Genomic DNA, 15,760 nt, shown 5'->3' on the forward strand with positions numbered 1-15,760 from the left:
CTATATGTAGATTAAAGTCACCCATGATAACCGCTGTACCTTTGCTACACGCATCCCTAATTTCATGCTTGATGCTATCCCCAACCTCCCTACTGCTGCTTGGTGGTCTGTATACAATTCCAACAAGCGATTCCTGCCCTTGGCTATTCCGCAGTTCTACCCATACCGATTCTACAGCATCCAAGCTAATGTCTCTCCTTGTTATTGCATTAATCTCCTCTTTATCCAGCAATGTCACCCCACCTCCTCTTCCTTTCTGTCTATCCTTCCTGAATATCGAATACCACTGCATGTTTAGCTCCCAGCCTTGGTCACCCTGGAGCCATGTCTCTGTAATTCCAACTATATCATATTCCTTAACTACTAACTGCACATTCAATGAATCCACCTTATTACGAATGTTCCTCGCGTTAAGGCACAAAGCTCTCAGGTTTGTTTTTCTTATCTCCCTTCTACCTTTTGCTCCTGTCCTCCTTTTATATCCCTCTGTCTCCTTGCAGTCTCGACAGACAAAAAGGGACAGAGTTACTGCTACGGAAATAATAATGTAGAATACATTTCCCCTGTTAATGCACTAACAAACGTTGTCATTTTAGATAAATGCTTCAAATCGCTATTCTTCAATCATGAAGCAGAGTGATAGCTGAATGAAACTAGCACCTTTCTGCTTCATTTACCTTATTTATTTTCTGTCATATCATTATCACATTTGGACTATCCACAAATTAAAGACTTTACGCTAATCACTTCAGGATTACTCAATCCTAGGTAAAAGGTGTGCCAATTTGCAAGCATTCTTTCTGATGCAAGCTGATGTCCGGAAGCACAAGACCACTATGTTAATGCAGACTGATCTTTTTTCAAGGTTTTGCTGAAACTACGTGGATCGGAGTCGGAGCCAGGGCCCGGCAAGTTGGAACTGGAGCCTCATCGTTTTGAACTGGAGCCTCACCGGTTGGAACTGGAGCCTCGGGAGTCAGAGTTGGAATCTCGTGGGTTGACGAGCCTGGCGATGGGGCCCGGGTCGCTGGCGTGGAGGTGTCAGGAAGGGAGCCGGCAGTAATAGTGGAGGAGGTCGGTACTGCAGTCGATGAGGGTGCTGGTTGGTGCAGTGGTCATTGAGGGCACCGGTGGTCGAGGACGGGACACGTGGGAGTCGGAGGACATGAACAAAGGAGGACCCGGCACGGGGGAACTGCCGTGAGGGGGGACAGGACCAGGTGCAGAATGCTTTGTAACTTTGTCAGCACCCTTTACGTGGCAACAAATCGCATACTTTGGGTATGCAAGCAAAGAATTTCACTGTGACTCATCACATGTGACCATAAAGTATTCCATTCAATTGAATTCAATTCAAAACAATGAATTAATAAAAGGCAGCTGGTCTAAATTCACTCCGTTCAAGATCTCAGAAACAAAGATAGACACAGAAAGCTGCAATAACTCAACAGGTCAGACAGCATCTCTGGAGAAAAGGTTTCGAGTCAAGAGCGTTCTTCAGATCTTCCTACACATCTCCAAAATAAAGAGCTCTCTTTATTCCCATCCTTGAAAGGGGAATGACATATTACTTAAACCACTGAAATCTGCACAAAAGCTTTAATTACCTAGCAGTCCACTGCAGTACTGGTGCCCTTTCATCTCTTATCGAGACTCTGGTTTACAAGGGTTACACCCACATAAAGAATCATAAAATTCTGCTAACACTTGTATTGTGAAAATGTTAGGGTAGGGTACCACAATTATTATAATATTGCACTAGTAATTTAGAAGCCTCAACTGATGAACCACAGACACAAATTAAAATCTAACCATGGCTAATAAAATATCAATGATAGCACCGATAATAGTGACCTTGAAATGACTGAACCATCATAAGACCATCTCTGGTTCACTAACGCATTTTGGGGGTGGAAATCTGTTGATGTTACCCATTCTACCAGATCTACAGCAATATGGTCAACGCTTAATTACCTTCCAGTTCAAGGGAAGTTAGGGCGTGCAATCAATGCTGGACTTATCAAATTCCCCAAATGTTTAAAAAAGGCAGATATTGTTTAGTTTAGATTCAAGATACAGCGAGAAAACAGGCCCTACGGCCCACCGAATCCACGCCGACCAGTGATCCCTGCATACTGGCACTATTCTACACACACACTAGGGACAATTTTCAATTCCAATTAGCCTACAGACCTGTACATCTCTGGAGAGTGGGAGGAAACCGTAGCACCCGGAGACAACACACGCGGTCATGGGGAGAACGTACAAACACTGTACAGGCAGTACCTAAAGTCAGGATCGAACCAGGGTCTCTGGCGCTGTCGGGCAGCAACTCCACCGCTGTGGCACGTAAAGTCTAGTCACTGGTTTGATCTGCGATGTATAGTCAAGTTTACTGGTAATGTGTTAAAGAACACAATAACCTATTGGTCCTTACGTCATTAAATATTTAGTATAACTGGATTATAGATATGCAATACAACTTAGATACTCACAGTGCCAGGTGGACCTGGGAAACCATTATTGCCTTTCGTACCCTATTCATAGAAACAGAAGTTAATTAGTGATATAATAAATGTATTGAGTAAAATTGTTTTCTATGATGAAATAACAAAGGCCACCACAAGAAGAAATGAAGATTGTTGATAATACCTCACACTTGGAGAGTGTCCTCATCAAAGGCTAACCTTCAAGATCCAGTCAATTATCAGCCGCTCCCATTTTGACATTCCAACTCTTTGCATTCTCTGAATTAATTCCCCATCTTTACCAGACCAAATGCCATAAACTAATCCACCTCCATGTTAGATATTTGGCATTTGGATAATACATCAACGATCACTAAAAACCTGTTAGATGACGTAGCAAATTCTTCCTCCAGACAATTTTCAATAACAATTTATCTCTTTCTCAGAAGCCATAAAAACGGCCATTGAATTTAATGTTTCAAAGGTATTTTATTGTCATGTGTACCAATTAAGGTACAGTGATATTCGTATTACCGTACAGCCATACTAAAAAAGGCACGAGACACACAACTACATAAAAGTTAACATAAACATCCACCACAGCGGATTCCCTACATTCCCCACTGTGATGGAAGGCAATAAAGTCTAAACTTCTTCCTCTTTATTCTCCCGCGGTCGAGGCAGTCAAACCATCCATCGGGGTGATCGAAGCTCCTGTGGCTTGGAGTTCCCGAGGTCGGTCTCTGACCAGAGAACACGAGCTCCCGCAGGCACCCGCGGTGGGACTCATTGTCGATCCTTGGCAAAGGGATGGCGTGCTCCGTGATGTTAAGTCCTGCAGGCACTCGCGATAGAGTTCTCGAAGTCAGTCTCCAGCAAAGGCCGCCAACTGCTCGACGTTAGGCCGCAGTGCCGACAGGGGGGGGTAAAAATCGTATCTCCGTCGAAGTTATTAGAAAAAGTTTCCCCCAACCCCCTCCCCCACATAAAACAAGCTAAAGAACACTAAAAACATACATTTAACATATACTAAAAAAACATCGAAGAAACAAGGGACAGGCAGACAGTTGGCGAGGCAGCCATTGCTGGAATTTCCCCATTTCTAATTGCAATTTTGTGCACTACATGCTGTTTTTTTTAGATGGGGAAACAAGGAACTGCAGGTGCTGGAATCATAAGCAAAAACATATGGCTGGAGGACCTCAATGGGTCAGGCGTCATCTGTGCAAGGAAACAGACCATTGACGTTTTGGGTTGGAACTTTTCTTCAGGCAGAAGGAGTGGAGGAGAGATATTTCCTCCGTGCAAACATACTCGCCAACCCATGTAAATTTACGTCAAAATCATTTATATATACCACAAACAACAGAGGTCCCAACACAGATCCCTGCAGAACACGTGTAGGAAGGAACTGCAGATGCTGGTTTAAACTGAAGATAGACACAAAAAACTGGAGTGACTCAGCGGGACAGGCAGCATCTCTGGAGAGAATGAATGGGTGACGTTTCGGGTCGAGACTCTTTTCCAGTCTGAAGAAGGGTCTCGACTCAAAACGTCACCCATTCATTCTCTCCAGAGATGCTGCCTCGCCTGCTGAGTTTCTCCAGCATTTTGTGTCTATCCTCCCTGCAGAACAACACTAGTTATGGATCTCCAGCCAGAATAATGTCTGCCCACCAGCGCCCTCTGTCTTTTATGCTTCTTAAAACAGTTCTGAATTCAAACTACCAAGTCACCCATGCATCCCATGCATCTTAACCCTCTGGAACAACTTACCATGTGGGACTTTATCCAATGTTTTACAAATATCTATGTAGACAACATCCACTGTCCTGCCTGCATCAATCACCTTCATCACCTCCTCTAAAGGTGCAGGAGGAGGCCATTCGGCCCTTCGAGCCAGCACCGCCATTCATTGTGATCATGGCTGATCGTCCCCAATCAATAACCTGTGCCTGCCTTCTCCCCACATCCCTTGATTCCACTATCCCCTAAAGCTCTATCTAACTCTCTCTTAAATCCATCCAGTGATTTGGCCTCCACTGCCCTCTGTGGCAGGGAATTCCACAAATTCACAATTCTCTGGGTGAAAAAGTTTTTTCTCACCTCAGTCTTAAATGGCCTCCCCTTTATTCTAAGACTGTGGCCCCTGGTTCTGGACTCACCCAACATTGGGAACATTTTTAGTAAGTTAGTAAGACATGACCTATCACAGACAAAGTCCCAATTATCTAATTTTCTTCCAAATGTGAGTGAATCTTATCCCTATTAGTTCTATCCACTAGCTTCCCTGCTACTGCCGCAAGTCTTACCAACCTTTGATTTCCTGGATTAACCTGACTTCCATTCTTAAAGCAAAGGGACAACTTTGCCTACTCTCCATTCATCCAGGACATTCCCTGTGGCTAGAGGGGATCTAAAGATCTTCATCAAGGCCCCAGTAATCTTCTCTCGTGCCTTTCTCAATAACTTGGGATAGATTCCATCAGCCCCCAAAGCCTGATAGACCTGAATTATTTTCAGGAGAGCCAACTTCGGATCTCAAATTGCCCCAGCCTTTTTTAGTATGCTCCACATTGTTCTCATTATCCTCTGTGTCTTTCTTCTTGGTGAGTGTGGATGCAAAGTACTTAATCCATACCTCACCTACATCCTCTGACTCCAAGCATAATGTCCCTCCTTCATCCTAGAATGCTCCTTTCTTCTCCCTACTTACCTTCTTGTTTTTAATGCACATATAAAAAAGTCCTTGAATTCTCTTTAATTTAACTTGCCAAAGACATTTAATAGACCAGTAAGGGGGTGGTAGTTAGTGGAATGGCTATTTCTCAGGCCAAGGTTATTGAAAGGGCTGAAAATGGATAAGTCACCGGATGGACTGCAGCCTCGGGTTCTGAAAGAGGCTGCTTTAGAGATTGTGGGGGCATCAATAGTGATATTTAAAGAATCACTAGTTAGGTGTGGTTCCAGAAAATTGGCAATATTACTCCGCTGCACAAAGCAGAATGGTGGGAACTATAGGCCGGTTAGTCTGACTTCAGTGGTTGGTAACAATTTAGAGTCCATTATAAAGGATGAGGTTGCGGAGTGCTTAGACGTTCATGATGAAATAGGCCAAAGGTTTTGAGAAGGGGAGATCTTCCCTGACAAATCTGCTAGAATGATTTGAAGAAGTAAGCCAGCAACTGCAGTTCCTTCCTGCACTAGCCTTACCAGTACAGGCCAGGCAAAACAAATCCAAGCACACCAGGGCCCTTATCCTCAACTTTATTTTATGGCCCTCTCTGGACATCTCTGGTACAACGGCACTCCATCATTGAATAGCCCACTGTCCATGTTTAGGAAGATATCACCATACAGTTTGTCCAGATGATTAGCAAAATTTAGTCAAAGAATGAAACAGAAAAGGTGTATAACAAAAGGTGTACAACACGGGAACAGGCCTTTTGGCCCACTATGCCTGTGCTGAACAAGATGCTAATACAAACACGTCTCTGCCTGCGCATAACAACAAAAGCTTTTCACTGTACCTCAGTACACGTGACAATAAACTAAACTGAATCTGAACATCCCTCCATTCCCTGCATATCGATGCGCCTATGCAAAAGTTTCATTGTAGTTTCATCAATCGCAATATTTGCCATTATCATGCTGACAGAATGATTTTGTTACTCAAGATTTAACATCATTAACAAATGCTCTGTTTCTGTGCTGTGAGCTCCATGCAATTTACCTTGGATCCATCTCTGCCAGAAGACCCGGGAAGGCCAGGACCTCCTGGGATACCCTGCAAAAATAGAAAGTGGCGTCACACACTGTTTACAGAGCATCTTCTCGAGAGATGTGTGTTCTCATGATGAGACTATTGGTGATCAAATCATAACACAAATGGACGTCAGGTCCCTGGCAAGGCAACTGGGACATCCTTAGAAAGCGAGGCCCAACTAAATCAGCTCACAGCTACCCCCAACAGGGACTTTCTGCTCCTCTGCTGAAATCCGGCAGATCGACAGAGGAATCTCAAGGCCAGTCGCATATGAACCCTGCCAATGGAGTTTGCTTTATTGAAGGTGTTTAAGGCTGCTCTTGATAGTTTTAAGAGAGAATCACAAATATTTTCAACGCTTGAATTCCTTCAAGAAACATGCATTCAATACTGTTGGCATATTGATACTTACATCAAATCCAGGGTTGCCTGATTCTCCATCTTTACCAGGTTTACCCTGTGATAAGAAGAATAAAATTGATAAAATACATAGATAAAATAAATTTTAAATAAATGTTAAAATAAATTGATCTGGGAATCAAACATTTACACAGCGGCTGCTGCATCAACAGAGGTTGGGCAAAAAGTAACAGGCGGAAACATAATACAAGCTGTGGAGACTTCTAGAACTGTAGAGAGAATTAAAATCAGCAATTTATCTCTGATAAGCTTCAGTAGAGGAAATGTATCTTTATTAAAAAGTCAAGTACATTTTAAAATCGTTCTTGGCTGCAGCAGCCCTTTGCCTGTCTGACGTTGGGCATAGATATTTAACCCAGGGCCCAAACCAGAACCCCGTACAAAAGACCTAACAAACTGCACTCTCTCCTCCATCCATTCCGATCTCTGAATGAAAGATGAGCTTAAATAATAGGGGAGAAACTTGAACATCGATAAAGGAAAAGAAAGGAATGAAGTACAAACTAATGGTGATATGACTGCAAATTATTCAGAGAGGGGCGAATGGAATCCAGTAATTGTGCGGCTTTGGAAGTGAAACTATTCAGGATGAGGGGCTCCCATTCGACAATAGGTCAAAGTTGGTATAGTGTTGTGACATTGTTAGACTACGGCTATCATCGAATTGCACCTTTAATTACTTCGCACCTTAACAGGTTTACACGTAGGATGTCATTTTGTAAAGGGCCACAAGTTTCTTTGAGAAGTATCTTAAAAGAAGAGAGACAAAGAGAGACGGGGACCTCAAGGAATTCAAAGTTTAAAGCCATGATACCAAAACCCAACATGGATGAATTAGTATGAAGGAGATGGCTATTTGTACGAATCCCTAAACAGACAACACTCAAGTATTCACCTACTTTCAGACAATCTATCGCCAGAATTGTTCAATAGATCAAATTTGTCCAGGCCAAGAATTGCTGACTATTTCCCGTTTAGCAGAATGAGTAGAGTCATCAGAGGCTCTTGTGTGATGTTCGTACTTACTCTCTTTCCTGGTTCTCCCGGCTCACCCTTCTCACCATTGCCGCCAAAACCAGGAGGACCCTGCAACAATTACAATATGGACTGAGTTACAGACGTACACCGACACTCTAACTCTTCAGTTAAACTTTCTGCATCTTACTTACAGGAGTCCCAGGGTAGCCTCTCACACCAGGTGTGCCAGGATATCCATTTTCACCCTATCAGGTAAAAAAAAACAAATGTTAGGCACTGTTTCTCAAGATAAGAAAGTCAAATTAATTCCAATGTGGATTATTTATGAAGTACAGTCAGTGTTATTACATTTATTACAATTAAAAATCCATTAAAAATAGAACAGAGATGCAAAAACACTTTTTCACACAGAGAGTTGTGAGCCTGTGAAATTCTCTGCCTCAGAGGGCGGTGGAAGCCAGTTCTCTGGATACTTTCAAGAGATACGACTCTTAAAGATAGCGGAGTCAGGGGATATGGAGAGAAGGCAGGAACAGGATGATCAGGAACGTGGATGATCAGCCATGATCACATTGAATGACGGTGCTGGCTGGAAGGGCCGAATGGCCTACTCCTGCACCTATTGTCTATTGTCTATCAGCTATTTTGTGCACAGCCCTGACTTGAAGCAAGTAAGTTCATAATCAGGCCAACTAGTTTTAGTTGTAGACGTACAGTGCAGAAACAGGCCCTTTGGCCCAATAACGTCTGCACCGACCAGCGTTCACCCATGCACTAGTTCTATCCTACACACACTAGGGACAATTTTTAGAAGCCAATTAACCTACAAACCTGCACGTCTTTGGAACGTGGGAGGAAACCGACGAACCTGGAGAAACCCCACGCAGTCACCGGGAGAACATGCAAACTTTGTACAGACAGCACCCATAGTGAGGCTTGAACCCAGGTGTCTGGTGCTGTAAGGCTGCAACTCTACCGCTGCACACTGTACTGGCCCAGCTAGTGCACATGTAAGTGATTTCATGAGAAATGTCAGCCAGAACAAAGTAATACTACAGTACCGTTTACATTTACCTGAACAAGAAGGTGGGCCCTTGGTTCTTGGTTTAACCATCCACAATTATTTCTATCATAGGATGTTCTAGCTAGAAGATAAGTCTGAGTTTATCCCCCCTGATTCAATTAGTGAACATATTTCCAAATGTGATATGGAATCAGTGACTGATACGGTCCCAGACTCACCAACGCCTACAAACCACGCAGTCTGTGACTATGACTAAACCATGCTGTGTGTCCGTTACTGGATGCTTCAGGACTGGGGTCGGTGTCGAGCTAAGTTCCTTTGGTGCTGAAAGGTTTTCCCATATATAAAGTATTGGGAACAAGTGACAAGAACTTCCCAGCTGTTATCAGGCAACTGAACCATCCTACCACAACCAGAGAGCAGTGCTGAACTACTATCTACCTCATCGGTGACACTCAGACTATCCTTGATTGGAATTTGCTGGCTTTACCTTGCACTCAATGTTATTCCCTTATCATGTATCTGTATACTGTAATTGGCTCGATTATAATCATGTATTGTTTTATCGCTGACTGGACAACAGGTAACAAAAGCTTTTCACTGTCGCTCGGTACACATGACTATAGACTAAACTGTAAACTTTGAAGGTAGAAGCTAGCCGTGTGGCAAGTGACCAGTTACCTTTTCTCCTTTCTGGAAGTCTATCCCGGGGGAATTCAGCTGTTCTAACTGTCCTGGGGGCCCGGGAGGACCTTGGAGCCCGAGGTCACCCTGGAAAAGAGCAAGATGAAATGATTAAACCGAACACAAGTTGAGGTTGCCATCTACTTAACCCATCACACACAAACTGGATTTAACAGTGAACTAAGATCCATCTTCTTCTTGCGTTTGAGGCAGCAGAGGTTATGTAACGGCTTCCAGGCGCTGTAGCCGGTTCAATGTGCTGTTGTCAAGGGGCGTGAGGTCTACCCCTCCACCAGGGGGGCGGAGGACAGCGCAGTCGAAAATGCCGTGCTGCTGGTCTGCTCCACACACGCAGGCTGCTGATGAATGCAGCCCCCAGCGATGCATGTTGGCATTGAACCGGCCGAACCCTGAACGGAGCTGGTTCAGGGCGGCCCACACTTTGCAGGGCAGGTCCAAGCTGGGTGGGGCTGTGGTGTTCGGTGCAACAGTGAATTGAGGAAGTCGCAAAGTTCTTAACCCAGCTGGCTCCCAGTGTGTTGAAACCGGAGCCACAAAACTAAGATCCAAATAACTGTGAACCAAATAATAATAATAATAATAATAAATTTTATTTATGGGCGCCTTTCAAGAGTCTCAAGGACACCTTACAAAAATTTAGCAAGTAGAGGAAGAACATGTAAGCGGAATGAAATAAATAGTAGAGACATGACTACTCCAGTACACAAATTAAAGACAGAATTCAACTCAAAACACAATATGAGGCAATTCAAGCACAGATGAAAAGGGAGGGGGACGTGGGGCTAAGGATAGGCAGAGGTGAAGAGATGGGTCTTGAGGCGGGACTGGAAGATGGTGCGGGACACGGAATTGCGGATCAGTTGGGGGAGGGAGTTCCAGAGCCTGGGAGCTGCCCTGGAGAAGGCTCTGTCCCCAAAACTGCGGAGGTTTAACTTGTGGATGGAGAGGAGTACAAATGTATTGGTGCCAATGACAAAAGGTCACAATTGATAATGGAGAAAGTTAGCAGATTAAAATTGTGCTTACCTTCTCCCCTTTAGGTCCTTGGAAATTCAAACCCATGTTCCCCTGTGGTGAAAAGGAAGAAGATGGACGACTTGTGAGTCTAACTGTGCTGAGTGATAAGACAGTCTAAAGGAGAAAACTACCTTCAACCATCTTACCTTCTGTCCAGCTGAGCCAGGAGGACCAGGATGACCCTAGAATAGATGGAGCAATTGGACAATGAATGATTGCAGGTATGATTCAGCCCCACACCTGTTCTAAAAAGCAGGTGTTTTAAAACAGAAATGAGCAAGCCCCCTATGTGACAAGACTAATAATGGCGAGTTGCCAGATCAGAGTCCCTCTTTTGTCTTTCCCTACAACTCCTAAGTCTACTTCAATGGAGGTGGTGAGCAAGCTGGGAATAACTCAATCATTCTCACCACTGCAATTTGGCTGTTTCTACAGCAACTAAACCTAAGCGTGCAAAAACATAATATTTGGTCCCAACTGCTCCCCAACCTTCTCACCTGCTACAGAATTCTAATAACACTCAGTTCTTAAAACTCCAGTCTGATGTATTTTACAAAGCCACAATGTAGGTTTACTGATAGGTGCACTTGATTTGATTTCTGCCCTTTTAATCCTTGACATTCCAAAACCAAACGAGTGCAATTCTAGCACAACTCCTGCTGTCACCATGATGTTGGTTCCATGGATGAAGTTTTGAGAAGTGTAAGCCATCAACGTACCGGTTGTCCTGCTGGGCCAAATGGACCTGTTGGACCTGATGGTCCTAAAGGACCATGGGGACCCTGTGAAAAACAAAGTTTTGTTAGCTTTGTATATATATATATATCTATATCTATCTATCTATCTATCTATCTATCTATCTATCTATCTATCTATCTATCTATCTATCTATCTATCTATCTATCTATCTATCTATAACTATATATCTATATCTATATTTTATTTATCTATATAATATTAAAACTCTGTGGCTGCTGACTGGCTGGCTGTGTTTCTGCCTGACTTGTGGTTGCCAGCCTGTGTGTGCCAGCCTTTGATTTGTTGCTACACCAACACCAGACCCACAAACGCCCAGAAATGTTCCCATTTCGGTAGAGATTTCACTTTTCATTTCAAGTATCCACTCCTGATTAAATTTTGTCGTGTTTATGTACACATTTTTAATAAAATCCTTCCCCCCCCCCCCCACCCCCCACTCACTCATTTTGTCGCCTCCTGTTGGCCAGAGACCATAACGGCTGTTGGCGTCCGCATCTCGCCTCAAAGACGCCATTTAAAAACAGCCGCACTGCTGAGTCCTGAACGGTTTGAGTTGGAGCACCACGTCTCCCGTGGGGGCTACGGGTAGGGAACGGCTGCATTGGGGGAGCAGACCCAACGGGTCTGCACTTGGTCTAGTATATACTAGACTTGCCATTTAAAACACCAATCCAACAGACTGAACAAGTCTGTTGGATTGGTCTGAAGAAGGGTCTCGACCCGAAACGTCGCCAATTCCTTCTCTTCATAGATGCTGCCTCACCCGCTGAGTTACTCCAGCATTTTGTGCCTACCGACTGAACAAGTTCATGAGTATTGTCATCAAAGTCAGACTTACTACTGATTTAATGCAGTGCAAAATTGCCTCTAATTTACTGTTAGGACAGTAAATTGGTTGGTTGGTTGAGGGGACAGACACAGTGGAAGATGCCTCTTGCTTAGCAATTCCCTAACATTGGATGTGGACAGAAGGGGGAGAGAAGGTCTGGGAACCCATGTGCACGATGACAGATGCAGATTGCAAGGGTAGATAGTGGGGGAGGCTAAGTCAAGAGGCCCACGTTAAGTTTGGTAGGCTTTGATGGGATGGAATGCAGTCAACTTGGAACAGCAACAACCCTATGGGAATTTCAGTGACACAGTGAAAGCTGTACAATGGCCACTGTGGCTACAGAACACCACAATCTACTGTACATTATTGCAGTAACTCCAAGCAGGAAATGAGCAGATAAAATTGGAGGCAAGCTGCTAATGTCCTTGAGCAAGGCAATGGGAAGGATCTGCATCTGGTCAGAGGAGGCTGTGCACAGTCTCCAGCACTCAAGCAAGTTCTGGGGGAAGGGTTGGAAGGCCTCAAGATTGCTGAGGCACAGATGTGCACTTTGGGATGAGGCTTTCTCATGGTCCCACAGGATGAAGAATGGATTTGAAGGTCGACCACTTTGTGTCATTCCTGTCACTGACCCCATCCTGCTGTGATGGCGACACCAGCATCCTGAATCAGCCACCACCCATGCACAAACTCAAGGCAATTTGCAGCAGCCAATGAACCTGCCAAGTTGCATATCTTTGCAAAGTGAGAGGAAATCAGAGACTGGAAACGATCACCGTGAGAATATGCAAATTCCACAGAGACGGCACTGGAGGTTGTGATGGAACTTGGGTTGATGGAGCTGAGAGGAAACGCTCCAACTTAGCTGTGACTCCAAGATTATTTTATGTCCTGCGATGTCCAAGCCAGACCTGACATTAGAAGCTGCCCACTTCACCATTTAGGTTCAGGTCTATTAGTGAGACGCGTGAAACTGTCAGTGAATAATGTTGTTTTGCAAACTATTCAAACAGATCAGAAAATATTATATAGGAATACAATCATGTCAAACTCAAGTACTATAGATCAAAGTGCAGAATATTGTGTACCAGTTCCATTAATACATTGGACATGGAGTTCAGCGTTGTCTAAAGGCATCAATTGCACATATATTATACAGAAAAGCAGATGCACTAAGGGGACAAGTAGTTGTACATCATAGTTTTTACCGATGATGTTTTAACTGGTTGCTCTGGTGTCAGTTGAGAATTGCATCTTGCTGAGAACATTTCATAATGACTGCAAAATTCACACACAGGCAAACTCAACGCTCGCATTTATATCAAGAGGACTGGAATATAAAAATAGAGATGTAATGCTGAGGCTCTGTAAGGTCAGGCCACATTTGGAGTACTGTGAGAAAATTTGGGCCCCATATCTGAGGAAGGATGTGCTGGCTCTGTAGAGGGTCCAGAGGAGGTTTACAAGAACGATCCCAGGAATGAGTGGGTTAACCTATGATGAGCGTTTGACAACACTGGGCCTGTGCTCGCTGGAGTTTAGAAGGTTGAGGGGGGGACCCCATTGAAACTTACTGAATAATGAAAGGCATAGATAGAAGTGGATGTGGAAAGGATGTTTCCACTGGTGGGAGAGTCTAGGACTAGAGATCATAGCCTCAGAATTAAAGGGTGCACTTTTAGAAAGGAGGTGAAGAGGAACTTCTTTGTTAAGCGGGTAGTTCATCTGTGGAACTCATTGTGGAACACAGAGGGATGTGGACGCCATCAGCGGATATTTTTGATGCAGAGATAGATAGATTCTTAATTAGAACGAGTGTCAAAGGTTATGGGGAGAAGGCAGGAAAATGGGATTAGGAGGCAAATATCAGCCATGATTGAATGGCGGAGTGGTCTCGATGGCCTAATTCTGCTTCTATAACTTGTGAATGTGAACTTGTGACTTGCAAATCACACTGTAAATACTAATGTGTTTACCTCAACATGAAATCAATCCTTAATATTTTGGGCCTGAATGAGTTAAGAATCTTTGCCCAACCTTGTCCAATAGTTTAAATCACATGTAAATGCACAATCAACATGTGCTTACACATGCGCATGTATATACACACCCAAACACACATACACACACATGTGTACACATACACACACCCACACCCATACCCACACGCACGCATGCACACAGACATGCGCATGTATATACACACCCAAACACATACACACACATGTGTACACATACACACCCACACACGCACATGCACACAGACATGCGCATGTATATACACACACACACATGTGTACCCATACACACCCACACACGCACGCACGCACACACATGCACACAGACATGCGCATGTTTATACACACCCACACACACATGCACACACATGTGTACACATACACACCCACACCCATACCCACACATGCACTCACGCACGCACATGCACACAGACATGCGCATGTATAACACACATAAACACACATACACACACATGTGTACACATACACACCCACACCCATACCCACACATGCACGCACACACACACATGCACATAGACATGCGCATGTATATACACACCCAAACACACATACACAAACCCACACCCATACCCACACACGTACCCACGCACATACATGCACACAGACATGCACATGTATATACACACACAAACACCCATACACACACATGTGTACACACCCATACCCACACACGCACCCACGCACATACATGCACCCAGACATGCGCATGTATATACACACCCAAACACACATACACACACATGTGTACACGTACATACATGCCAAAACCCATACCCACACACGCGCACATGCATACACACTTGTGTGCTCACACACACACATGCACACAAACATACACCCACATGCACACACACGTGCACACACACAGTATCAATCAGTGTTGGATATTTTTCTAAGGAACCAGGGAAGCGGCTTTGATACTTACCGGTAACCCTGGTAGACCGGGCGGTCCTGGATCTCCTTTCTGAGTCAGATACCGTGGTGATATCGCCTCACCTGGGTCACCCTAACGTGGAAGGAAATAAAGAGGTAAAAATGAATTACAATCCAAATGCACAAACTAACGTTGTGTGTAGGGATGAACAACATGAAAGCTTCAACCTTACCTTGATCCCTGGATTCCCAGCAGAACCCTGAAAAATAAAAATCAACATTGCTCACAGAATGGAAAAGTGCGTGCAACCAGTAGATCAGTTCTCTCCACAGTTGCTGCAGCAATACACTGACAAGATGGAGTAGTGACAATTATAGCCAACAACTGCAGGCATTATGCCTTTATCAAGCTCTCTTTCCCATCCGGGTTTGGCCTTGTTCTGCTGCTCACGATTCCTCCCTAACTGAGTAATTGTGTAGGTATTGTATGTTGTCCACAACGCCACCTGGGAAATGTAATTATTTGACCCCCAAGGATAACTTGGGGCAGAGATGGGGAGCCAGGGGAGGTGGCTTTCAGTCTCATTCCCCTCAATGTCTCTTTGGAGAGTCCTTGACTGCGAGCCTGAACTGAGAGCATGAATGACACCACAGCCAATTTCATTTGCAAGTTTCATTATCCTCATCATAACCCACACATACACAATCTCCTCAGTGGCATTGGGTAGCCATTAGTAGTGACTGACTGCTTCTTATTCCCCCTGTCTCTAGTTAAGACATTGGGATGGGATAATGCCGGACAACAGCATTGGGATAATGCCTGGATCTTGCAATCATTCACTGAACAAAGTTACCAGTACCATTTAATTCAGTTTAGAG

General features: G+C 44.2%; 1 protein-coding gene across 7 annotated transcripts in view; it reads right to left on the bottom strand.

Moving 5' to 3' along the window:
* col4a5 (collagen type IV alpha 5 chain) overlaps positions 1-15,760 on the bottom strand; it is a 256,174-nt gene that overhangs the window by 125,359 nt on the left and 115,055 nt on the right. For all 7 annotated transcript variants that reach the window (XM_033030174.1, XM_033030172.1, XM_033030173.1 and 4 more), the window contains 11 exons: positions 15,115-15,141; positions 14,934-15,014; positions 11,098-11,160; positions 10,525-10,560; positions 10,388-10,429; positions 9,338-9,427; positions 7,824-7,877; positions 7,681-7,740; positions 6,647-6,691; positions 6,202-6,255; positions 2,496-2,537 (listed from right to left, as the gene is read on the bottom strand). In XM_033030174.1, the coding sequence (XP_032886065.1) occupies positions 2,496-2,537; positions 6,202-6,255; positions 6,647-6,691; positions 7,681-7,740; positions 7,824-7,877; positions 9,338-9,427; positions 10,388-10,429; positions 10,525-10,560; positions 11,098-11,160; positions 14,934-15,014; positions 15,115-15,141 (594 nt within the window). The remainder of the gene's footprint in view (positions 1-2,495; positions 2,538-6,201; positions 6,256-6,646; positions 6,692-7,680; positions 7,741-7,823; positions 7,878-9,337; positions 9,428-10,387; positions 10,430-10,524; positions 10,561-11,097; positions 11,161-14,933; positions 15,015-15,114; positions 15,142-15,760) is intronic.

The sequence above is a fragment of the Amblyraja radiata genome, chromosome 12, assembly GCF_010909765.2.
Source record: "Amblyraja radiata isolate CabotCenter1 chromosome 12, sAmbRad1.1.pri, whole genome shotgun sequence".
NCBI classification, from domain to species: domain Eukaryota; kingdom Metazoa; phylum Chordata; class Chondrichthyes; order Rajiformes; family Rajidae; genus Amblyraja; species Amblyraja radiata.